Source organism: Pantherophis guttatus, chromosome 2 (assembly GCF_059756535.1).
Source record: "Pantherophis guttatus breed Tessera chromosome 2, ASM5975653v1, whole genome shotgun sequence".
NCBI lineage: Eukaryota > Metazoa > Chordata > Lepidosauria > Squamata > Colubridae > Pantherophis > Pantherophis guttatus.
The window spans coordinates 93,911,755-93,938,651 of record NC_142064.1 but is presented as its reverse complement, the minus strand read 5'-3'; the positions used below and the strand labels follow the sequence as shown (position 1 = coordinate 93,938,651).

General features: G+C 38.8%; 1 protein-coding gene across 1 annotated transcript in view; it reads left to right on the top strand.

Annotated features, from left to right (window-relative positions):
- DNAH6 (dynein axonemal heavy chain 6) overlaps positions 1–26,897 on the top strand; it is a 174,552-nt gene that overhangs the window by 8,706 nt on the left and 138,949 nt on the right. Inside the window, exons 6-17 of the mRNA XM_034410708.3 lie at positions 1,226–1,360; positions 1,453–1,576; positions 2,270–2,411; positions 5,322–5,493; positions 6,244–6,357; positions 7,284–7,484; positions 12,165–12,285; positions 14,544–14,695; positions 15,655–15,807; positions 17,051–17,302; positions 18,469–18,597; positions 25,949–26,062. Of these exons, the coding sequence (XP_034266599.2) occupies positions 1,226–1,360; positions 1,453–1,576; positions 2,270–2,411; positions 5,322–5,493; positions 6,244–6,357; positions 7,284–7,484; positions 12,165–12,285; positions 14,544–14,695; positions 15,655–15,807; positions 17,051–17,302; positions 18,469–18,597; positions 25,949–26,062 (1,809 nt within the window). The remainder of the gene's footprint in view (positions 1–1,225; positions 1,361–1,452; positions 1,577–2,269; positions 2,412–5,321; positions 5,494–6,243; positions 6,358–7,283; positions 7,485–12,164; positions 12,286–14,543; positions 14,696–15,654; positions 15,808–17,050; positions 17,303–18,468; positions 18,598–25,948; positions 26,063–26,897) is intronic.

Below are 26,897 nucleotides of genomic sequence, written 5' to 3'. Positions count from 1 at the left end.
ACTTATTCTCTTCTCTTCCAATAATCCCTTGATCTGCTTCTATGCTCTTCAGAAAGATCTATTCATGCACACAGAGGAATTTTTAAGGGATGCTATGATGAAACAATACTTCTTCCTCTTCCTATTTTTCCCACATCACCCCTGTGAAGTGAGTTAGGCTGAGAGAGAGAGACTGGCCCAAAGCTGGCTTTCATGCCTAAGGCAGGAGTTAGTTAGTTAGTTAGTTTATTGTATTTATATACCGCCCTTCTCCCGAAGGACTCAGGGCGGTGAACAGCCATGGTAAAAACAATATACAACAAAAATTTAAAAACTTAATTAAAATAATTCAATCATTGGCCAAATTTAAAACACCCAAGTAAAATCATTTTTAAACCCCTATCAAAACTCAATTGAAAATCCCGTCAGACCAGCTTGCTGGAATAAGAGAGTAGAACTCATAGTCTCCTGGTTTCTAACCTGGTGTTTTAACCATTAGATCAAACTGGCTGATGATGATAAACTTGTTTTTCTATCTGGAGAATATTTTTTAATTATTGGAAAATACAGCCTCTCCTTCCTTTCCTTAGTGAATACAATACTAGGAGCATTTTTTCCTTGAGTGGAATTTAAAAATCTATTATTTTGAAAAATTGAAAAGCTGCTTTGTTCATTTGCTTTTAAAAAAGCAACAACAAAATATAGGTTCTTGCTGACATTATATATTTGATAATGCATGATCACAAATACTTTGCACCCCTGTATCAGGGATGTCAAAGTCGCATCGTCATGGTAGCATCACTTGATATATCGGGACTTTTTCCCCCTTTGCTAAACCGGGCGGGGGTGGGGCCAGCACATGATGCATCCAGCCCGCAGGCTGCGAGTTTGACACCCTGCTCTGTGTAGTCAAGACAATATTTTTAATATATGGGAATTCAGAGACACTAATATCCGGGAGCCATTTTCCAGGAGCCATCAACTATGCACATTTATATTTCAGTTTAGACAACTTATGTGTAAACATGCCAAGACCCCTTTATTCCATCAGGATATGGAAAAAAAAAAAAACCTGAGAGACATAGAGAAAGTAGAAAAAACAGATGTAACCATGTGATTTCCAATTTGTTTCAAATAAAGTCTAAATATGAAAGCCAATCAATTTGCTTTTGTTGTACTATTCAGAAAATGTACACAATACTTTCTAATAATTCTTTCTGTCTTATTGATTTCTTCTGTTTTGCAGTGTTTGAGACCAGCAATTCTAAACATCCAAGAAATGTGTTATCGAATTGGTGACATGGTACTTTGTCAAATTGAAAAGGGCTATATATATACATTGATAGAGTTTAAAGGTACTCAGTTCAGTCAGCTAAAAGATGTGAGTTTCATGTTTCAGTTATTCAGTAGTTCATATGAATAATTTAACTGGAATTTAATCATTATTCACCTGTAATTGCATTAAAATTTTAGGTGGCATCTCGTTTATCAGAATTCAGAGAATTAGCCAAAGAAGTGGTTAGAGGTGCATGTCGAACTGCTCTGCTTGAAACTGGTTTCACTCCTGATGATTATTTTTATACTATTGAGAATACAGGTACAAAACTGCCATATTAACAATAAATAATGTTTATTTATTTATTCTAAATGCCTCATAAGTGTGTATTTCTTTTATATCAGATAAGTGGGATTAGAAAGTTCTTTGCATTTTCAAATAATTGTAATTTCTTGCAACATTTGAACTTTGGGAATTTCAGTTTTTAGTGGGTAAGGTATCTGGCTAAAAACTGGGAGATTGTGAATTCTAGTTCCACCTTGGACACAAAACCAGCTGAGTGACTTTGGGCTAGACACATTCGCTGAGCCCTTGACAATGGCAAACCACTTCTGAAAAACTTTGCCAAAAAACCTCAGAGAAGTGGATCTAGTTCAATAGAAAAAAATAAATAAAAGTAAGACAGAATCAAGATATGATCTTATGTACCGTGAGAAGAAAGGGGGGGGGTGTTGTTACTGACCATTACAATCTCAATATGCAACAGGGAGGAGATAATGTGAATGGGGGGGGTACAGCCTAACCCAATCCACACTTTGCTTTGTATCAGTTCCAAACATTTGAGTGGCCCCTGTAAAATTTCACAGGGATCAGTATTACCCTCCCATTCTAAGTCAACAGGCAATAGATTTTTTAAAATTGTAGCTAACAGTTTATGAATAGATTGTTTCTTTAACTGTAAATCCACTGTTCAGCTTTGTGCCTGGAATAATTTCTACCTGTATTTTTCCTCAGAACAGATAACAATGGCAACAAGAAAAGAAACTGTGGTAGGAACCGTTCCTCGTGTCGAGAAAGAATTGTATGGTGAACAACCTGAAAGAATGACATACACAGAACAGGCCAATAAAAGGGCTCAGTGTGGAAGACTAACATGGTTAGTAATAGTGTATCTATGGGTGTCTTGTCATAATATCTTTCTCACAATTTAGTACTGGTAGATGTAAAACAGCAAAAGTGCTTCTTGCAAAAAGTGGTTATAATTTAGGCTAACTTCATCTGCTTTGTGAAAACAGAAACAAACATCTGATTATGGGTTAACATGCTATGTGACCTGAGTCACAGGCATCAAATCAGAGGCCTTAAATCCTATTTTGTAAATGTTGTAAATATTTCTTTCGGCAGTCCTTCCATAAGAAACTAAGCTAATCTTTAATAATAGTGGTGAAAATATAAATATGAAAATTATAGTCCATTCCTTCCTTGTTATATTTAGTACTGCATATATCATATCTGGGTGTTATTTCTTGGCAATATGAAAGAGTAATCAATACATTGGCCAGTATGAAATAGAAATCAATAACTTGGGAACATTTTTAATGTTAATTAAAGCAGTGTTAAGTTATTGCTTTAACTTAGGCAATGTTATTTATTGCTTGCTATCCTTGGCCCTTTGTTTGAATTTTGTTGCTGCTTTTTGTTTGTTGAAATTATATAGTGTAATGCTCGACAGTTGTTTTACTGAATAGGTAGTACCTGGCTCAATAGTAGTAACTGCAAGAGGAATCTTGGAGTCCTAGTGAACAATCACTTAAAGATGAGCCAGGAGTGTGCTGCAGCTGCCAAAAAAGCCAGTGCAGTCCTAGGCTGCATTAACAGAGGGACAGAATCAAGATCACATTAGTACTGCTTTATAGTGCTTTGGTAAGACCACACTGGGAATATTGCATCCAGTTTTGGTCACCATGGTGTAAAAAAGATGTTGAGACTCTGGAAAGTGGAATGACTTGTTTCCAGAATACTGGAGATTTTTAAGATAAGCGATTTGTTTGAAATGGTGTGGAGTTTCCTGTTTGAGCAGGAGGTTGGATTAGAAGACCTCCAAGGTCCCTTCCAATTCTTATTATATTATTTTCAAAGCTATTTTGATTTTTTCCTTTGAAGGGCGAAATAAATAGGATAAAGATTTCTTCTTGTTGTTGTAGTTGCGAAGTCATATCTGACCCATTGCAACCCCATGGATGTTCCTCCAGGCCTTCCTGTCCTCTACCATCCCCCGGAGTCCATTTAAGCTCATGCCTACTGCTTCAGTGACTCCATCCAGCCACCTCATTTTCTTTCGTCCCCTTTTTCTTTTGCCCTCATTCGTTCCCAGCATTAGGCTCTTCTCCAGTGAGACCTTCCTTCCCATTAGGTGGCCAAAGTATTTGAGTTTCATTTTCAGGATCTGGTCTTCTAAGTCAGGGTTGATTTCCTCTAGGACTAACCGGTTTGATCGCCTTGCAGTCCAAGGGAGTCGCAGGAGTCTTCTCCAGCACCATAGTTCAAAGCAGGGGGGAATTCAAAATTTTTCCCTACCAGTTCTGTGGATGTGGCTTGGTGGTCATGTGACTGGGTGGGTGGGCATGGCCAATTCAATGTCACTCCCACCCAGTCACATGACACCCCTCAGCCACACCTGCCCAGGTTTTGTGGCTTCCAGTGTTTTCTGTGGGAAATGGGTGAAGTGACTGGGTGGGCGTGGCCAACTTAATTGGTCTCACCCTTAGGAAATTTCTCCTTAGTCCAACGCACAATAAATAAGCCAGGGATACCCAACCTGTGGGCCATGGCCCATTCCGGGCCATGGCCTATTTGCAACTGGGCCACATGAATGGTGGACTGGGTGCACGTGCAACTCATGCAAGCAATGGGCACCAGGACTTGCAGCCCCACTCACGTGAGCAGTGGACACACTCACACAAATGAAGCTATGTGTGCATGCATGCACGCACCTGCACCTCACAAAAAACATTCCCTTGCCCCTCCCTCCCTGCACCTGGCCGCCTACCAGGAAGGGTTGGGGAACGGTGGTCTAAGCAGTTTACAGAGTCAGCATATTGCCCCCAGCAATTTGGGTCCTCATTATACCAACCTCGGAAAGATGGAAGACCGAGTCATCCTTGAGCTGGTGAGAATCGAACTTCTGGCAGTCAGCAGAATTAGCATGCAATACTGCATTCTAATTATGGCACCATCCTGTTACTGTAAGGAATATTTCAACCCTCTTCGCATATATAGTGGTTCTTACCTATTTCTCTTAAGGATTTCTAGATTTCCTGAGTCATTTCCATGTAAAGCTTTAAAGATAACAACCAGCACCTTGACTTGTGCCAAGTGTAGCCTAGTAACAGTGGTGTACAATAGTACACCAATATTGAACATGCCACTGTAGAATCCACTTCAGAATTGGTGGAAGTTTCTGAATGTTCCTCAAACTAGAAGAGCCCAAACTAGAGCTAATTGCAATACCTGAATTGGAAAGTGACTAAGACCTTAAGTGATTATCTTATCTAGGAACAGACCAACTGGTGTACAATCTATAGTTAAATGATAATTCTACTGTAACCCAAGAGAACCCCCAAATTGTACTCTAAAACTGCCTGGGGGAGTGTTGCATCATACCGTTAAGCAGGTGAATTTGCTTTGATGTGTGACATCTAATATATAGATTCTTGCTTAAATTTAGTCTCAAATTTATTCTGTTAATTTTGCCAGTGCTGTTATTCTCCAGGTTTAGTTTCCCATAAATTGCTGTTATTCTCCAGGTTTAATTTAGTCAGGATAGTATTTCTTTTCAATGTTCGGCCCAGACAGACAATATATTCTTAATAATTTTTGCATGATTTTTCTCTCTCTCTCCCTCCCTCCCTCCCCCTCCCTCCCTCCCTCTCTCTCTCTCTCTCTCTTTCTCTCTCTCTCTCTCTCACACACACACACACGTGAAAAGTCTCATTAAAGCCCATGAGATTGTCTGTGCTAAGACAGAAGTCTATTTTGCATTGTTGATCTGTTTCTTTCTTCCCAGCTTTATTCGTCTTGCTGATTATCTTATAGTAAATACTATGCACGTCTTGGCAGTTAAATCTGTTGCTACTCTCTTGCGTTACCTTACTGATAAGTTGAAGAAGACACCACTTGTAGAAATTATCCAAACATGGAATACAGATGCAGAAGCACCTGAAGTTGTGGAAAAGAAGGTAATATTCATCAAAGTGAGATGTTCAAACTGTTTAGAATGACTTGATCAAAATTTCAGAAAACTTACTGTTTAAAGCAGAATCATTGCTTTCTATTGATCAATATCAATCTTTTTGTCTTGATCTAATATATTGTTCCTGACTTCATATCCTGTGAAAATGTGTTTCTTGAATCCATGTTATCAATGGAAATTAATGAAACTTAACTTTTACAGTATGTTTTCTAATTGGAATATACTTCAAAGAGTTCTGTGCAAAGGCTTATAACATAAGAAATGATACATTAGTGCTGAATAATATCCAGAAAAAGTCTCTACAAATCCTAACTAATAAATAATATTCACAGAAACTGGATAGGTCTGATTAAAAATATCAAATTTAATATTATTTTAAGAAATGAGTATCATAATTAAGGATTCCAGTAAAAGATGCATTTTAAAAAGAATGAATACAATATGATATGACAGAAGAGAAAGGAACAAAAACAGCTGAAGTTTCCTCATAATCATAATTAAAACAAAGAAGTAACATGATCAAAGAAAAGAAAGACTCTCACCAACATTCCTAAACATTCCAAAACATGCAGTCCCTCTGGGCCTGTGAACATTGTTCTGGCTATCTGAACCATTATTTGAATATTATTTACGTTTAACAAACAGGGAACTTTCTAGGCTAGAGGGCTTTAGAGTTTGAGTTCATTGTCTAATTTTAAAAAAAGACTTAATTCATTCTTTTCTGTTTTTACTCTAGGGAACTCCTTCAGCGGTTGCAGAGGAAGAAGAGGCATCCATTCCAATGTTTCTTGTCGAGCTAATTTTAGAGATCCATGCATTGCTGTTTGAACCAACTGTGGAAGAGTTCCAGGTTAAAGTTCATTTAGTTCTGAAAAGATTTCCATTTTTTAAAAATGGAAAAAAATGTAATTATAGTTGAGTCAGATGTAATTTTCGACGGGCATAGATTTAGGCTGGAAGGTACCTCTGGAAATAATTTTTGATCAACTGAATAATAACTTAGCTTTGAATCTGACCAGAATATTTGAGAAGAATATTCATCTTTAAGCAATACAATATGAACAAGGACAACCTGTTATTTCATAATGAGTTGAACTGCTATTATTGTAGGATTACAGGAATGAAACTTGCAGTGTTAACTGCTAGTTTTCTAGTTAGTTTTCTAGTTAACTGCTGCATAAAAGGCACTATTTGAAGCCATTTTGGCAATGACAAAGATGCTGTGAAAATTAGGAAGGAAAGAAAAGTATGTAGCCAGCAACAGAAAAAACTCCAAATTTGTAATCCAGGGGTGACCGTGTTTAAAATAAAAACTTCTGGGCAGCCTTGCCACTTGTCCACTGACATAGACAAGCCATGGCATTTAATTAACTATTTATTAATATCACTATCAGAGATACTATGCAAAGGTGACTCTCCTTTTGATATTTCTATATTTCTTTCAGTGGCTTTAGTATTACTTATGAACTTTGGAGATTTATTTCAGTTTTAGGTGGCATTCAGGTTTTATGCATTATTAAGGTTACTGTAATTTAATACACAAATCAATACCCAGCAGTCCTCATATTCTTTTTTAAGAAGTGAAAACTTTTAAAATAAAAAACTCTAGAGACTTGGCATTCAAAGTGTTAGATTTGTGGGTCTTCATGAGAAATTTTTACAATTGTTGTAAAGGATTCAACCATATTTATGTGAAGAGCTCTGAAAATGCTATGCAAACCTTCATATCTAGTATAACAAACATTTCAACTGATTTTCGTCTATTTGGTCAAACAGGATGCTATGGCAGATATTGTGTCTCAGTTTCAGGCAACTGTGTTATCTGTTGCAAACCTTGTTCCAGATCAGTATTTTGATGCCTTCACTCGTCCTGTTATTAACAACAAAATTGAAGAAAAAACATGTGGTGAAGGACCAAGCTTATCAACAATGTTTAAAGATGATAAACATCTTCAAACTATTATCCTACAAATAAAGGTATATGTCACCCTTGTTTATAAATTTATTTACATTTAAATATTTTATATTGCAGAGGTATTTAAGTAACAGTTTCAAAACTGAATGAATAACAGAATAACAGAGTTGGAAGGGACCTTGGAGGTCTTTCAGTCCAACCCCTTGTACAAGCAGAAGACCCCATACCATTCTGGACAATGACTGTCCAATCTCATCTTAAAAACTTCAGTGATGGAGCACTCACAACTTCTGAAGGCAACCCATTCCACTGATTAATTGTTCTCATTGTCAGGAAATTTCTCCTTAGTTCTAAGTTGGTTCTCTCATTGATAAGTATCCATTTATTGCTTCTTGTCCTGCCTTCTGATGCTTTGGAAAGTAGACCCTCTCTTCTTTGTGGCAGCCTCTCAAATATTAAAAACTGTCACCCCTAGTCCTCCACTTCACTAAACTAGACATATCCAATTCCTGCAACCGTTCTTCATATGTTTTAGCCTCCAGCTCTCTTATCATCGTTGTTGCTCTTCTCTCCATTCTTTCCAGAGTCTCAACATTTATTTTATAATATGGAGTTCAAAATTGGTTGCAATATTCCAAGTGTGATCTTACCAAGGCATTATGAAGTGGTACCATACTAACATGTCACATCATCTTGATTCTAACCCTCTGTTAATACAGCCTAGGATTACATTGGCTTTTGTGGCTGCTGCAGCACACTGTTGGCTCATATTTAAATGATTGTCCACTAGAATTCCAAGATCGCTCTTGCAGTTACTGCTATTGAGCCAGGTTACACCTATTCTATACCTGTACATTTGATTTTTCTTACCTAAGTGTAAAATTTCTCATGTTTCTCATCATTGAATTTCATTTTGTTAGGGTACAGTGTTCAAGTTTGTCGATATTCTTCTGGCTCTTGAGCCTATCTTCTGGGTGTTGACTATTCCTGCCAATTTAGTGTCATCTGTAAATTTGATGAGTTCCCCTTCTATTTGCTAAATCTTTCATGAAGATATTAAAGAGTACTGAGCCTAAGACAGAATTTGGAGTACCCCATTGCTTACTTCCCTCCCTGTAGATTTAGTTCCATTAAGGATCGCACGCTGAGTGCGGTTTGTCAGCCAGTTATGAATCCTTCTAGTGATGATGCTGTTTATCCCACATTTTTCTAACTTACTCAGAAGTAGGTTGTGGTCTACTTTGTCAAATGCCTTAATGAAATCCAAGTACACTATATCCATAGCATTTTGCTGGTCCACTAATTTAGTCACTTTGTCAAAGAATGAAATAAGATTTGTTTGGCATGATCTGTTTTTGACAAACCAGTGTGGGGTTCTTGTTTTAACTTTGCTTGCTTCTAGGGGTTAGCAGATCCGTTGTTTGATGATCTTTTCCAGGATCTTCCCAGGTATTTATGTCAGGCTGTTTGGTCTGTAGTTTCCTGGATCTCTTCCCCCCCCCTTTTTTTAAAGATAGAAACCACGTTAACTGTTTTCCAGTCCTCTGATAGTTCACCAGTATTCCAGGATTTTTGAAAGATATAGTTCAATTGTTTCAAGATCATGCCTGCCAGCTTCTTCAGAACTCTGGGATGTAATCCATCTGGTCCTGGTGATTATGTACCATCAAGTTGTTTTTGATTCAGGAAGAACAAGTAAAAGAAACAATGATAGCCTGGGCAAAAGACTTTGGATATTCAATTGAATTGGATAAGTGGCAACAATTATGGGAAAGAAAGTATAAATTAACAATGTCCCCTGCATACAAGGAAAATCAATACAAAATATTTTATAGATAGCATATGCCCCCTGAGAAACTGACAAAAATGTTTAAAGATAAAACAGCTAAATGTTGGAAATGCCACTAGTTACCAGGTTCATATTACCACATGTGCTGGATATGCCCTGAAGCAAAAAACTATTGGAATAAAATTAAGTTATAGTGGAGGAAATGATACAACAACGTGTAGACTTAAAACCAGAACTATTCCTATTGGTACCTTATCAGAGAAAATTAGTAAAGATAATATATGTTTGATTACACATGTCGTAACAGCAGCAAAGATTATTTATGCACAAAATTGGAAAGCAGAGAATATACCATCGGAGGGAGAAGTAATTAAAAAAATTTTAGACTGTGCAGAAATGAATACATTAACTATGATGATAAAGGAAAGAGAAGATTCAGAATATTTTAAAATATGGAATAAATTTTACTATTGGTTAGAACAGGGATATAAATAAGTTTTAAAAGAGATTGAAGAAAAAGAAATTGTTGTAATTAGAATATTATAATAATGGAAAACTTTTGTAATGGACTTGGTGAGATTGAAGACAGAAGAGATAAAGAAGAGAAGAAACTTTTGAAGATAACACCGAAATGTCACATGGAAGAAATGTATGATGTACTAAATGTTTTTTTGTCTTAAAAAATAAAAACAACTTTATTTCAAAAAAGTTGTTTTTGACTCCTAGCAACCATATCAATAGAGATTTTCTCCATAACAATTGGTCTACAACCTGGTCCTTCAGATCTTTCAATGGTTTGTGCATCACCATTGGAACTGAGGACATCCACCTTGCTGCTTGTTCTTGTCTTTCCATTCACTTTTCCCAATCAGGAAATAATTTGAGCCTGCTCATTTATGCCTTAAGTGGGAATTCTGGGTTGATTTGTTTAATGATCCATTTTCTTTTTTTGGACTGTACACAGTATTCTAAAGAATCTTCTCCAATACCAAAGTTCAAAAATGTAAATAGTCTTTCTATCCTCTTTCTTCAAATTCCAACTTTCACTTCCATACAATATCACAGGGAATGTTGTAGCATGCATGATACTGATTTTTGTAGGTAGAGACACATCATGGCATTTGAATATCTTTTTCAAGGACTTTATACCTGTTCTACCAAGTGCTAGTCTGCAGCTCTTGACTGCTTGTTCCTTTGGTGTTGATGGTTGATTCTAAAAGGCAGAGATTATCCACCACTTCAATTTTTTCACAGAGTCGATCTCAATTTACTGAAGCCTAAGGTGTCAATTTATAGTCATTTCATTTCATCTTATGCTGTGTTGAGCTTTCCTGTGTTCATGCTTCTTATGTTCTATGTTCCTACTGTAATTCTATCTTGCACCTTTGGCTTTTCTTTTCTTATGGCAACATCAGCAACTAGACATCCCAAAGACCTTATTCTAGCTATGTTATCACCACCATTACTATTCTGAAACATCTTTAGCTCTTCCTCAGTAGCATGTTGAGTGCCGGTGACCTGAGGGCCCATCATCCAGCACTACATCACCAATCAATTTAGTTTTTCTATCCATGTGGGGTTTTTTTGGCAAAAATAAAGGAATGGATTTACTGTTTTTTCTCCCATGAAGTATGAATTGATTTTTTTGCCATTGTCAATAAAGTTACCATGTGCCTCCAGCATTTTTCTATATTGTTTCTGCCCAATATAGGTGGCTTCACACCTATTCTATTCCTAATCTTTTTCTTCTTCCTGTATCTTCTCTGAGAAAAGTGGTAATATCAATAATTTTTAAATATATCTTACAACAGCTATTATAGACCTATACAGTGGTGGGATTCGACTAATTTAACAACCGGTTCGCTGCCCTAATGATTTCTTCCAACAACCAGTTTGCCAAACTGCTCAGAAAGTTAACAACCGGTTCTCCCAAAGTGGTGCGAACTGGCTGAATCCCACCACTGGACCTATACCTATATATCTAAATTAGTAATGCCATCCATGAAAAGTTAGAAGGGAAAATAAACTGGCTAATAAAATTTCTTTGAACCAAACTGTAAGGTTAAACACATGTCTCCCTCTAATACACACAAAAGGGAAACAGCAGCTGAGGTTGTTTGTTCAATATTGGGATAATGGTCCATTAATAACAATGGGAGATTTGTTAATGCAAATTGCAGCTGGTGGCTTGGGATAATGATTATAATCAAGGCTCATTGGTGTCACTGAGAGGTTTCCTTGCAATGCAAATTTGATTTAGGAATAATATTATTCACATTATTGTGAATAATACTATAGCAAAGAGTGGTGGTAGATCTTTTCCATTACTTGCAGCTGCTATTTATAATAAGTAACGTAATTAATAATAGTTTGGTCCTTAGAAAAGAATAGTACACACTTTACAGCTTTGGTATTGGGCATCACAAAGAGGAGTCAAATTAATTATGGAATGTATTTATTTATTCATTAATATCTGAGTGCAAATGAAAATGTAATAGATTTTTTTTTAAATGTTGAATTTGGGTAGTAACAGCTTAAATTCACCTCAACTGAAGACTTATTCTCACAACAGCAATCCTGCATGTAACCTAAGCTGAGAAAGAATGCCTGGCCAATAGCAACATGGTTGTGAGATCCTTAAATCTGGATTTCTCTGACAAGAATGCCAGTAGAGCCCTACTGAACTCTACTGAAATACTGTCTTTTCTTTTTTTAATCTATCTAAAACAATTTGGTAGTAAATAACAAGCTGGCACAATGATTACTTATTTTAGGGTAGATATTTCAACTTGTTCTTTAACTTTTATATGCTTGCTATCATTGCTTCTATGTAAGAATAACACAGCATAGTAATAAATGACAGTGAAAAAAGGAGAAATGAAATAGAACCATTGTATGGATGGAAGTTAATTAAAGACTATAATAATTTAAATATCTTTTTTTTACTTTTTAGGAAACAATTGATTCAGCATTTGAAGCAGCAAATTTTTATGCAGCTACTTTTGAAAAGTTTCGATTATTTTTCAGAGAAAATGAAAGCCTTGATTTGCAAGCTCTGAAGAAAGAAGAGCCTGGTAAATATTGTTTTATATTTTGTTACATTTTGTGCCTCATTTGATTAGAAAATAATTTTCTTAGCAGACTGTTGTGCCAGTAAACATTTGAAATATCGAAATTATAGAAAATCCCCTGGATGTGGCATTAAACAAGTTCATTTACTGTAGGTTGCAGCACCTAGCCAACTTTAACCAAATTTGGGGATGTTAAGGAGGACCTTATGGACGGCCATAAGAACATCCCAGAAGAAACAAATGAGAAGTGACTTTCATAGTGTTGCCTGAACTACATGCGATTCCATAAAGCCACTAGGAGTCAAGTTTATTTTGAAGGAAACCTTTCTTTTATCTGAAAATATTATATTTCATATATATTTTAAAAGGAGAAAAGGGGCTTCCTTTTTCACTTTCTCCAATATAGGTATCTTACTATGTTCTGAAATAAAGCTGGCAACCTGCACCTAAACCAATCATATAGCCCTTAAGAAGGTTGTCTCTGTCACTTTAGCGATTATGTTAGCATTGCAAAGCATAGACAAAGGTAGATGAGATTCAGCTGTAATTATGTAATTATGTAACTGTGAATGGTGTGTAGCTGGTCATTGACTGTCTGTATGTGATATGATATAGTGGTTAAAATGGAAGGATTCGTGGGTGTATTCATAATTAAATTTGGCGGCTTGATGCACTGATACTGTTCTATAGCAATGAACCTTTAAGGCAGGGACCTCCAAACTTGGCAACTTTAAGACTTGTGGACTTCAACTCCCAGAATTCCTCAGCCAGCAAAGCAAAGCTGGCTGAGGAATTCTGGGAGCTGAAATCCACAAGTCTTAAAGTTGCCAAGTTTGGAGGCCCCTGCTTTAAGGTTTTTTAAACATTTTTTTAATCCTGCTTTTTTATAAACAAACAACTCAAGATGGCGAACTTAATACTCCTTCCTCCTCCTCTTTTCTCCACAACAACAAGCCTGTGAAGTGAATTGGGCTGAGAGAAAGGGACTGACCCAAAATCATTCACTCACAGTTTCCTGGTTTCTAGTCTGGTTCCTTAATCACTAGATCAAAACTACTCTCCAGACAACATAAGTATGAAAGGATTATAGATAAAGTGTGTTCACACACACACACGCACACATAATTCTTGCTTTAATGGCCTAATGGGGCAAGGGGTATCTTTTAAGATGAATGTCCACTAAGTGCTAAAAGGGATTTTTTTCTAAAACATGTACACGTGACAGTTTAATAATCTGCTTCACTATTGTTTGGGTCATTATTGTCTGAAATTCAGAGCAAAGTTAGATTTGTCTATGAAATCTAAAATTCTCTCTACCAGGTTTCAACTTTAGGTTTCCTTTTTGAACTGAATTTGAATAAAAACAAAGGAAGACTGCAATATTCTATTATACAATGGTTGACTAGGGTGTGTAGTGTAGATAATCCTGGATTCTTTCTGATTCTTTAATTGACTAGTAGTAGTTGAGTTTAAAAGGCAAAATTATGCTTAAGAGTTCGCTTGAAGCATCAATCTACAAACAAGCCTTTTTCCAAGATCACACTGGAACTGGAACCAGCAATCCCAGAAAAAGTCACAACTACTTTAAAGAATTGCAAAATGTTGCTGCATATAAGTGACTAATATAAACTTCATGATAAAAAATATGAAATATTCATTGCAGTGACACATCCTTTTTGTTGTTCCTTGACTACTTACCCCTTCTATAGTTACTGTGAGCATGTAACTTTTTATGCTGTGAGCATGCTTGCTCTCCAAAGTGCTATTGTGCCTTTCAATCCAAAGCTTTTCACACTTCTAATAAGTGTGTTAATCTCATGGTTAATACCATTTTTTACAGCAACCATTTTTTAAATAGTTAAAAACTTTGGTATTTTCCAGGATATTTTATCGGAGAATCACTTAACAGAATGGAATAGAATGGAACAGAATCCCTTGCTATTGTTAAGCAAAAATCTACCACTTCTCTGGAATTGTATTGCTGAGTTGAGATTGTTTGTGTCTAGGTTTCATAACATTCTGGAATTGGAAGGGCTGCTTTCATACAAAATAAACATTTGTTTATTTCTGTAAAAACTCTCTATAGACCAGGCAGGAGAAGATAACCCATTTTGAATAATCTCTGTTCATCACTAAAAAAAAAACTTTTCTAAATAAAAAGGGGGAAAATTGTCTTCTTTCCCATGAGGAAATCCAATATAATTTTTCCCCTCAAGCCATCTGTAAATGACTAACTGTATCCTTCTGTTTAAAATAAACAGATGTTAAATTTTTTGCTGAACAACTGGAGAAATATCACAGACAACACAAAGAAGCATTGGCAATAAAACAAAAGAGACCATTAGGTTTGTTCCTCATAGATGCTAAAAGGCTGAAAGACAAACTAATTCCATCACCAAAGCGCTGTTTGGAGGTAAATCCACATTGTCCTTTAACTTCCATTTTAATGCTCCCATAACAGATTAGAAATAAAATGGGGCCAATATAAAAACAAGAAAGTTTCTGCATAGTAAGGGGATTTTCCAGAAAAATGTGTGTGTGAAAGAGAGATAATGTAACATAAAAGATATATGTATTATCAGTTGATTGATTACTAATTGCATTTATATCCCAGCTTTTCTTTGGAAACTAATAGAAATATCCTTTCATTTAATCCCGACAATCATCTTGAGTTAAGGTTGGATTAAGACAGAATAACTGTCTCAAAATTGTGCACTGAATTCTATGGAAAAGCTTGGAAAGAAAATGCTATGGAGCAAATCTCATATGGTGGCTTAGGCATTCCTCCCTCCAGAATAACTAAAATTTTACCAGATCTCAAAGATTGCTGTAATTTCATGACATTTTTGTATTCTGCAACAAAATCCTGAAAAAACGTTCTATATTCTCTTGTGAGATCTTACACAATTTTGAAATCAAAACACAATTTTAGTTATTTGTAATAATTTAAAAACAGTGTTTGGGAAATCAGGGATGCCCCTTGGGGTGTGGTAGGTATTGACTTCTATTTCCAATAACTAAAAGACATTTCCCAAAATTCTTTTGTCTATTTTATGCATTATGAACTGAAATTTTATTTATTTTGTTTATTTATATCTTGCTTTTATTATTTTTACAAACCCCTTAAGGTAATGAATCTATCCAACACACCTTCTCCCATTTTACCCACAACAACCCTATGAGGTGGGTTGAGTTGAAAGAAAGTGACTGGCTCAGTCACCTATGTCCATTTAATCATGACCTGGCATTTACTCATTATAAACTACATAATCTTTACTAAAGAATAGTTTCATGTTAAGTAGATTCCTATCTAAATGTAACTTGTCTGTTTATAATATTACTAATGCTTTTAATACTTTCTTTTGCATGTAGGTTATTAATGAAATGCTTCCTGTAATTGCAAAGAAAAAAGTGAACACCATTCTTGCTGAGGCAAATGATGCTAAATTTAAACTTGAGTTTCTGCCAAGTACAACTACCGAATATGTGGTTACTTTGACATTCCTTGATGAAATACAAGATAGGGTAAGTTCACCATACTGTTTTTATTAAGTAGCACGAGTTAACAAGTTTCATTTTATTGCCATTGCCGGATGTGTTTTCCTTGCTTTTAGATACTATGACACCTTCTATCTACAGTTCATGAAACCCATATATGCTAGTCAGTTTCTCATAAGAAATCAAATAGATCCTTTTGATCCGGGTAATAATTATGTTCTCCTGCATTTGCTTTCCTGGGAGATAGGTACAATATAATTTGCATATCTAAATCTAGTCTTGCCGTACATCCTAGCTGAAATAAATAGGGCATGAAACCTATGTAACACAATTGGTTGTGTGGCCTGTCAAAGAGTAATTTTCCTTCACATCTGCAGTGCCTAGTTAGCGCTCACCAGATGTTTCCAACATCTTTCACAATCCCTTGCCACTGGCTATGTTGGCACTAAGTGAAGTAGAAAATGTTTGGAGGACAGCAGGATGTTGGAGGAGATGCAGTAGAAGAGAAGTACAGCAAAATCAGTGGAATTTATACCCAGTCTAGCTAATAGAGGTAGCACTTGTTTTGCAATCATAATTGGAAACTCAATTGTTAAGTGAAGTGGTTGTTAAGTAAAACTGTGACTTGCTTATGACCCCAAGAAATCCAATTCTCTTCCTTTCTTTTCTCTCATCCTGGGAGCCAGTGAGAGAAGGAATCTCTGTCTCTCCCATGACCCAGAGGCAGGGGCATGTGCAACACAACAAAAATTGTTCTTCATGTGATATATCTTCATGTTATATAGTATGTATATGAAACTACTGGGAGTGATCTCCCAGTTTGTGGTAAGTGTACTGATGATTCTCAGTTGTACAGATAGTCCTTGATTTATGACTATAGTGGAGCCTTCCCATTATGGTCACAAGTGGTGATAGCCATTAAGCAAGATGACCTCACTTAATGATCCTTACTCTCCCTGATGCTCTCTCTGATGCAACCATTAAATGAACACGCAGGTTATTAAATAGAGCAGAGAGTGGTTCAAGTTGTGGAGGTTCCCGGGAGGCCTAGTGCACTATGGACAGAATGAGTGAGAATGAGTGCATTTGAACTTGATTTTTATGTAGGTAGTAGGTAATGTCGATCTCTTTGTGCAATTTTAAAATCAGGTTCTGCCCTGTATTTAAAATGGCATTTGACAGCAATTTAGATTTGTGAAGTGTTTTAAGATAACCTGTCAGAGTATTTGTGAACAAAATGGAAAAATAATTTGTTTCTACCTTCCCTCAGATTGAAATTCTTGATGATGAATCAAAAGTGGTTTCTAAGATGTATCAGCTTATTGAACAGTATGTCATACCCACGCCTCCTGAAGATTTTGCTTTGTTTTCAAGTTTGAAGCCCTCTATAGTTGCTGTTCGTAATGCAATTGATAAATCTGTGGGTGAAAGAGATGCCAGCATTATTAAATTCTGCCAGCTTCTAGATGAAGATGTTCATGATCTGAATGAAGAAGTTAAAGAAGTTAGACTTCTAGCACAGGTATTAAATTAATTATTTTTTTATATTCCTGCATTATTGAATTATAGTTTGTCACAGTCATGCAGATGTTTAAACTTGAATTGGCATTTTATCCACTTATCAAGTGCTTCCCATGGACCTCAGATAAGCAGATGTTCATGTTTGATGGTGTTAAAGGTATTGCTACAGGATGAAAGCTGTTCCAGGTAAAGCTGTCTTTTACAATTGATTGGTAGTGATTATGTCAATACCGATGTTCAATGTTCAAGTGGTCCTCCAGCTGCTTTGAGATTGCACCCAAGGAAGGAATACTACTATTGGTACTACTCATGCTTTCTCTTGCCACAATTCTTCTATTTTTATTTGCAGGTCTTTTCATAATATAATTCTTGTTATTATTTACTAGTTACTTACCTTTATTAGTTTCAGTAGTTGGGTGTGCTAAACCCAAGATGAATTAGAAAGCCATACTATGTGGTAGAACTATGCTTCCCCAGCAATAATTCTCAGAGTTAGCATCTGATATTTTAAAAAATGCCTTGGGTAAAAAGGCAATGAAAAGTCTTTGACTAAGAAGCAAGAAAAGCAATGCAACCCAATGGATCCAGTGTAAGGAACCTCATAAATCGGGTATTCCACATGGGTTTGTGTTTTTAAATGAAGAAATATGGCAAGCTTTGATTTCACTCAGAAAAATCTATTTTAATGGCCTGTGCACATTAAAAGTGACAGGAAAACCTTTACAGCCCCACTTTTAATAGATAGAACTGGATAGAATTTGAAGGGTGAACAGTACGTACTGTACCCTCTAACTCCTTCTTGGAAAATCAGGGCCATGAGAAAAAATACTTCTCAGTTCTGCCTTCCTTGTGTAAGTAGATGATAGAGTTGTCAAGAGCCATCCATTTATTATGTATTCCTGCTCAACTAAACTGCTCAGATATTGAAACAAATACTTGCCTAGCTCTTTTTTCAGTTGATAACAGAGAAAAATTGATCAGTATTACTTGGTGCCTTTTGTAGTAAGAATTAAACCAAGCAGAAAAAATTAATTGCATTTACATTGTACTGTACTCTAAATAGAATCTGTCTCTTCACTGAATTTAATTTTGTGGTTTGGTGTACAATATTTATATGTAACCTTAATGATAGCTGATTATAAAATGACTTTTGACATTTTTTAATAGGATCCTCAGATTTTGGATGCAGATGCTGATCAAGAGAAAGTGAAAATAGTTCTAAGTGAGTTGCAGGCCATTCTTGATGAAATACAAAAACGGGCATTCCAGTATAAATCTTATCAGAAAAACTTCAAGGTAATTTGTCCACAATTCCATTCTTCTTTGTAGATGGATGTTTAAATTGTGATTTGCAAAATGAAACAAGTCCTATGATGTATGAGATGGTGTGCTATATTAAAGATAGCCCTGCCCTGCAATAGGAGGGCCAGGTTCAAATTTCCATTCTGTGATAGAATATTGAATGCCTTGAGCCTAACCAATTTCATAGGGGCATAATGATAAAATCAGAGTTAGGAAAGAGTGCTTGAATTCCTAATAACCCCTTATTTAGTTTATTTAATGAGACTATTATTCTAATTCTGCATATTCCAGAATGGTTCTATTGAAACAATAGCAAATGTTGATTCTGACTGTATCACTCAGTCCTACTGGTTCTTATAAATACAGTGCTCAACAGAATACAATACAATTATAATGTACTATCCAAGATCTCCCTCCCTCCCTCCCTCCCTCCCTCCCTCCCTCCCTCCCTCCCTCCCTCCCTCCCTCCCTCCCTCCCTCTCTCTCTCTCTCTCTCTCTCTCTCTCTCTCTCTCTCTCTCTCAGAATAATATTTTTCTATTAGGGATTTGGAAATGTTTTCATTTCTTTTCTGCATTCTATTCATCACTTACATTTCCGGGTCATGTGAAACCATTGAAGTAACCAACCAAATAATTATTTATACACAATAAACATGAAATAAACAAGGCTACAGGAGAATAGAGGAATAGCTTTGATAACTGGATGCAGTTCGTAATGTGTAGTGAATAAATATTTGTGGTTAATTAAAAATATTCGTTTATAATTCACAGCAGCATATGGAATCACCAGAGTCCCATGCTAACCAATCTGTTTTAAATGACATATGGGCTAATTCAATCATGTGCAAACAGTTTTTTTTATCATCCATCTCATGAAGTTATGAAATCAGTCATATATCTTTCTTTAGAATACAGTACATTGTTTTACAATACATAGTATTGTAAGTTTTCATAGCCTGAACCGTGAAATTAGTGGCAAATGAATTTGATAAATTAAATAAATAGTTTTACAACACATTGTTGTATCGTGGCCATGACATAGTTCATTCTACAACAGCGTGGAGCCAGCAGTCATGATTGGGTAGTTACGGTCATCTGATCCGGACTGGGTCTGCAATTTGAGAAGCTCCTCCTCTTCCTGTAGCTTCCCAGATTTCAGACTCAGTCAATCTGTTAGGACAGACTTGGCTGAGCTGACCCAGTTTTTCATCGCTTGTTGCGTTTAAAGGGGATTTTTTCTTTTAGGATTTTTGTTGTTTTTATTATTTGCACTTAGAAAGAGATACCAGGGATCTGGTGAGTCTTTTTCTACCGGCGTGAAGGGCTCACACCTGAAACTGCCGAGGACCGCTCAGCGGTTCCAGCAGGCACCTCCCAGTCACCCGGTCGAGGTCCTGCTTACCAGCGCGAACGGCTTCAGCCGAAAACGGCTGAGGGTTGCCCCTTTTTGGAGTGACGGCTCTGCCGGCTGGCAGAGCCCTAATTGGCGTTCTCTGGGCTTTGCCTACGACGTCAGGCTTGTGGAGAGGGAACCGAGTGTATAGCAGCCGCCATTTTGAAAAATGTCAAGGTTGCCATTTCCCCGCTGCTATCAAGAGCCACATTGCAGAGAATTTCGTGCACTCTTGGAAAGCGGTAAGACCGTTCTAATTCTTGTGGCTTCTGCCTGGGTCAGTGAGGTGTCTTTATTTGGAGTTTCTTCTAACGATCCTGCCCGGTCGCCATTTTGCCTCGGCTCTCTTTGGGGCGGTACCTTCAGCGGCCGCCATTTTGAATCGGCCTCGTGTCTATTGGAGGCCTATTTTCTGTTGCAAGATGTCTTCACGACATTCTAAAAGAGCCTCTTCTAGTCATTCTCAAGACCCTGTTCCTCCCAAACATGGCAAGGGCACTTCTTCTACGGATAAACAGCCCTCCAAAGCCAGCCAGAAGGAGGATCTTAAGAGGCATAAGACTATTGAAAAGGCAATAGAAAAGGCCATTAAGGAGGCTTCTCTGAGGGAATTATTACCATCTCCAGTACCACTCCCCTCAAGGCCTGAACTTCCAGCGGGACAGGGGATTCCTTCCTCCTCAACCCCTATGGCACCTCCTCCACCTTCATGGTCCCCAGATGGTGATCCTACTGTATTTTCTCTAGGCCAAGCTGAGACCAGTGCCAGGCTTTTTGAACCTATTCAGGCTTCTTCTGCACATTCCATTCAAATGGTAGCTGAGATTCACGAGCCTCCTTCTTCCCAACCCCTACCTCTGCCTCAACCTTCCCTTCCTGTATTCCTTCCACAAACAATAGCTCCAGCTCAGGAACCAGTGATTCCTTCTTCTTCGGCCCTTGATTTAGCTACCCTTATCCAAGCAGCTGTGCAGCGTGGCATAGCTGAGGAAAGGCAACGCAGAACTAGTTCCTGGCTGACTGAACACTCTTCTGCACATCTGTCTCAGGGCATCTGTCTCCCCGGTCCTAAGATGTTCAAGGATATTATTACTCGCCAATGGTCTACCCCAGTCTCGGGTCCCAATCCTAATTCATTGGCAGACGTTTGTATAACCTGGCTTCTGATATTTCCTCTATTCTTCAGGTTCCTTCAGTGGATCAACCTGTGGCTGCTCTCAATTCTTCATCTGTTATCACTGGTCCTCCGGAGGAGGGGCTCAGACTGGAAGAGAGGAGGTTAGAACACTCTCTCACCAAGACACACCAAGCTGCCTCCTGGGCCATTAAGGCTTCGTCTGCGGCTTCATTTTTCAATAGGGCCACCCTTATGTGGGTTAAGCAGCTTCAGGACCGTTTACCGGCTTCTGATACTAGGGCCCATCAGGATATAAACAAATTATAGCCTCCCTAGAATATTCGGCGGATGCTACCTTAAATGCTTCCAGGCTCGCCTCCAAGACAATTGGTTCCAATATCACCTCTCGTCGCCTCCTATGGCTTCACCAGTGGCAGGCGGATACCAAAAACAAATGGCATCTGGCGTCCTCCCCATACTCGGAGAACAAGCGCTTTGGCGCTCCTCTTGAACCCCTTCTCATTGAATCTAAGGATAAGCGGAAGATTCTCCCCTCCTTATCTCGTAGAACGGATTCTCGTTCCCCTTCCAATTTTTGTCCCTTTAAAGGGTCCCTATCGGGGTTTTCTTCCTCCAGGTCTCAGAGATTCTCCTCTCCTCGTCAGGATAGGTCCCAAGACAGGCAAGGGGATTTCAGCAATAGGGGTTAGTCCCGCAAACCCTTTTGGGGAGGTAGGGGCTGCCCCTTCTGCAGGTTCCGCTGACGGCTTGCCCGACCCTCCCATCGGAGGCCACCTGGCTTTGTTTGCCAGCCAGTGGGAGGTGTCTTCCTCAGACGCTTGGGTCAGGGAGACCATCCATTCAGGACTATCCCTGGAATTTCTCTCCACCCCTCCCCCCCGACTCGATTTCTCCAATGCCCTATTTCACGAAATCGGTCTCACAGGCTTTTGGTGGAATTGGCAATCAACCATCTTCTGGAGATTCGGGCCATAGAACCGGTTCCTCCGGACCAAGAGGGGCAGGGATTCTATTTTCGTCTGTTCCTTGTTCAGAAGACCTTGGGGGGATGGAGAATAATTCTTGACCTCAAGTCTTTGAACCATCGAATTGCATATCGACGGTTCAAAATGCAATCCCTGCAAACCATTCTGGACTCTATCAGGGATGGGGATCGGAAATTCCTTCATTTCTATCATGCGACTTATCATTTCCACTACAGGGCTCTCCCATTCGGCCTGTCCTCGGCTCCCTGAGTTTTCACCAAATTGATGGCGGTGCTGGCAGGCCACCTACGAGCACTGCCGATAAGGGTTCAGTTCTATCTGGACGATCTTCTTATCCAGTCCTCGTCGGAGCGACTAGCGCTGCAGGACCTGGAAACCACCAAACAGGTCCTGCAAAGCCATGGGTTTTCCATCAACATGGCCAAGAGCCACCTGGTCCCGACGACTCACATCCAGCACCTCGGGGCGGTGATAGATATGGTCCAGGGCAGGATCTATCTTTCTCAGGAGCGTCTGACCAGCTTGCGGTCTCTGGTTGGGGATGTGGGGTCGGGTCGGTCATTACCGATCCGCCTTCTCTCTCAACTCCTGGGAAAGATGGTGTCTTGCATCGGCATTGTTCCATGGGCTCATCTCCATTGCAGATCTCTGCAGTGGTTCCTGCTACTGTATCAACGAGCTCTCAAGAGCTCCTCCCCCCTACGAATTCGGCTACCCCCCCCCAAAGTAATCCGCTCCCTTTCTTGGTGGTCCTCCCCGGCCCTTCTCAAGGGCTGCAGTTTCAAGGATCCCCCCTTCTGGATCCTCACTACAGATGCCAGTCTTTACGGCTGGGGAGCTCACCTGCGCTCAGAATTTGTTCAGGGCAGGTGGTCTCCGACAGAGATGGCCAATGGCATAAACTGGCTGGAACTCAGGGCCATTCATCTAGTGTTGAGAGCCTTTCAGTCGAAGTTACAAGACCGGGACGTCCTCGTCAGGAGGGACAACATCGCAGCGAAAGCTCACGTGAATCAACTGGGAGGTACTCGTTCACAACGTCTCATGGAGGAAGCACGCCTCGGTCTCTGGGCAGAGACTCATTTGCGGTCCATCAGGGCCTGCTACATATCCGGAGCCGTGAACATCCAGGCGGATCTCCTCAGCAGGAGCACAGTAGACCAGGGAGAATGGCATTTTCAACGAGATTGCTCTCCGCTTTGGCCTTCCAGAGGTAGATCTCTTCACATCCGACACAAACCCCCAGACGAGCAGTTTCTTCTCGAGGTTCCCAACTCCGGGGGCAGAGGGCGTGGACGCTCTTCGTAGCCCGTGGCCCAGGGGTCTTCTTTACATCTTTCCACTGCTGTCCATAATTTCCAAGGTCATCCAAAAGTTATTGGACGAGAGGGCAGAACTGATCTTGATTGCTCCTCATTGGCCCGTCGGCCATGGTTCGCAGACCTAATTTCCCTGTCCAAGGTCCTCTGCTCCATCCAGATGTCGGCTGGCTCAAACTGACCACATGGCGGTTGAGCGGCAACTCTTACGCAGCCACAACCTTTCTCCAGAAGTCATAGCTACCCTGCAGGCTTTTAGGTGGTCATCCACAAACCATATTTACGATTCAACATGGGCTTCCTTCTCCCGCTGGTGTTTCCGGAGATCTCTCGTCCCCACAGGCTTCTATTGAGCAGGTTTTGGAATTTCTGCAGAAGGTCTAGGGTCAGGTTTGGCGCCTAACACTCTGCGGAGACAGGTAGCGGCCCTTTCAACTGTTCTCTCATGTGGGACCCCTGAGGCAATCACTAGATCCCCTCTCATTAGGCAATTTCTCAGGGGAGCTTCTAATCTGTGTCCTCCCACCCTACATAGGTACCCTACTTGGGATCTGCCTAAGGTCCTCAACCCTCTTACCCAGAGTCCCTTTGAACCCTTGCGGGAGGTGAGCCTTCGCCATCTTATCTACAAAGTGGCCTTCTTGGTCGCCATAACTTCAGCCTGCCGGGTATCCAAGTTAGCGGCCCTTTCCACCAGGTCCGACCTTTGTATTTTCCATACGGACCGCGTGGTCCTCCGACTAGACCCTTCATTCCTCCCGAAGGTTAAGTCGATTTTTCTAGGTCTCAGGAATTGGTTCTCCCCAATTTTTGTCCCAATCCTTCCCACAGTTTAGAGCACACCTGGCACATCTTAGATGTCCGTAGGGCACTCTGTATTTACATCAGGCGAACTGTCTCCTTTCAACCGGGAACCTTGGGGCATAATGTTTCATCCTCTACCATAAGTTGTTGGCTGCGGGCAACTATTGCCTCGGCCCATGAGGTCCAGTCCTTATCGGTTCCCCACCGTATTACAGCTCATTCTACACACAGTGCGGCCACATCAGCGGCTTGGTCTACTCAAGCCTCATTGGAGAATATATGTCAGGCGGCCACTTGGTCTTCTCCCTCCCCATTTATCCGCCACTATAAGTTGGATGCTTAAGGCCACCGGGTGTTGCAGCAAGTTCATAGGGCAGTAGTTTCCACGGACCGACCAGGTCCCTCCCTATAAAGGGTATGCTTTGGCATGTCCCAATCATGACCGCTGGCTCCACGCTGTTGTAGAATGGGCGTTGCCTTACCTGAACACCCTTTCTGCGAAGCAATGGAGCCAGCAGTCAGCCCCGCCCTAGTTTTTTCCAGTCCTCTGTGTGGGGAGGGTTGTCTTCCCCTTTTTTTGTGGTCAGCTCAGCCCATCAGTCTGCATCATCTCCTTCGTGGGAAATCTGGGAAGCTACAGGAAGAGGAGGAGCTTCTCAAATTGCAGACCCAGTCCGGATCAGATGACTGTAATTATCCAATCATGACTGCTGGCTCCACTGTTTCGCAGAAAGGGCGTTCAGGTAAGACAACACCCATTTTTTTTCAATCTTTTCCCTGTCTAACTATTATTGCACCACAGGCAATTATGTCTCTGCTACTGTTGACAATGTTGCAAGAAAATCTCTTTGTAAATGTCAGTTTATCTATTAAATGACTGCTTTGTTTTTAATGCAGAAGTTAGAGTTCTTATAGGTCAGTAGTTAGAGTTTGTACAAGTAATCTTGCCTACAGAAAAGAAAAAGCAGTGAAAAAATAAATACAAATTAAAGAAGGCAGATAAATGCCAAAATTTATGCTGATATCTGTTTTACACACCAGTGTTACCACTGTTTTGAGTTGCAAATAGAAAGATTACTACAACAGTGACTGCAGTTGCAATCATGGAAGTAAAACAAAAAGTTACCTCTTCTGTGATCTTGGCATGCAAAACAAGTGAACAAGGAGGTTGCTTCAATTTCCACTTGAAAACCATTTCAAGTTTTACCTTGTCAAAATGAGGGCAGTGCTGAATGTTTCTATACAGTATTTCAAGTAGAGCTGTTTCCTAAGCACTAAACAAATTATGCTTCAGGTTTTTTTGCACATTCTTATTCTGAGACATGGTTTAATAATATAATATGTGCACAAGCTGCAATGGATCTAACAAAGCATAGTTTCACGTTCTTCTCTCTTTCCTTTGCTTTCTGACTAGGAGCAAGACTTAGTTACCATTTAATTTTATCTCCTGAGAATGTGCCTTATTTTTTTAAAAAAAACAAGCCAGAGATCATAATTTAGTTGGTTAAATAATGCTATTTTATAGCAAATAATCATAGAAACAGTAGCTTTATATATTGATTATTTGAAATGAATTGATTTTTCCTCTTCCAATTTATCAGTATTTAGTATTGTAGATTTTCTTAAAATACTGTATGTCCCATATTTTGCAACATATGGGCTTCAAATGAATGGAATTCAATTATTTCAATTGTTTCTTGAAAGGTGGATATAACAAAATTTGATACCTTGGAGGAAGTTTGTGCAGAATTGAAGTTGAAACAACTGTTGTGGGACTCTCTTTCTGAATGGTCAGTACTTGAAGAAGATTGGATGGAGGTAAATTATATATATTGAAATTTAATGTTATCCATCTAAATGCAATAATTTAACAATCTGGAAAATTTTAAAAGGAGACAAATATATTATGGGCCAAATTAAACTATCTTTTTAAATTATTCTTTGGGTTCCCTGGCTTTTGTTACCTTAATCTGAAAGAGAACAACTAAAAAAAAAAAGATAATAAAATATTCAAGTGCCAAGCCATAAAGGCCTTTATAAGATAAAAACAGCACTTTAAATTGTATTTCGAAACCAAATAGCAACTAATGCAGAGCCTGCAAAATCTAGATTATACACAGCTAACAACAGTAGCCAGAAAGTACATAAGGTGCTGTTGTTTTGGACCAACTGTATTATATGAGGTTTTTTAAGGGCAGCCCCAAGTAGACATGTTTGGTAGTCGAATCTATTTGTTTCATGAGGCTTCCTAACTTTTTAAAGGAACTCTGAATAATTTACAATTGTATTGAAACATAAAAACAAAAGGACTAGAAACAAAGCATCACAAATATCTAGGACTCAAAGTACAAAATAATAAAATAACAACAGAAAACAAAGCAGAATACCAAAGGCCAACCACTGTTCAGATCATTTAAAAAACCCTCTTATTCTTATTCTGAATGGGTTCATCTCACACTCATGCTCCAGGAAGGACCAGGTTTCCATGGAGAAATATTGTTCTATGGAGTAATCTTCTTTCAAAAAAGAAATGGTAATTTAATGACTTTAATTTAATTCTCAGGTTTATTTTTAAGTAAGTATGCTACTGACTTCGCTGAAGCTAATATTTATTTTGCTTATATCTATATTAGATTTGGTTTTTGTAGGTTAT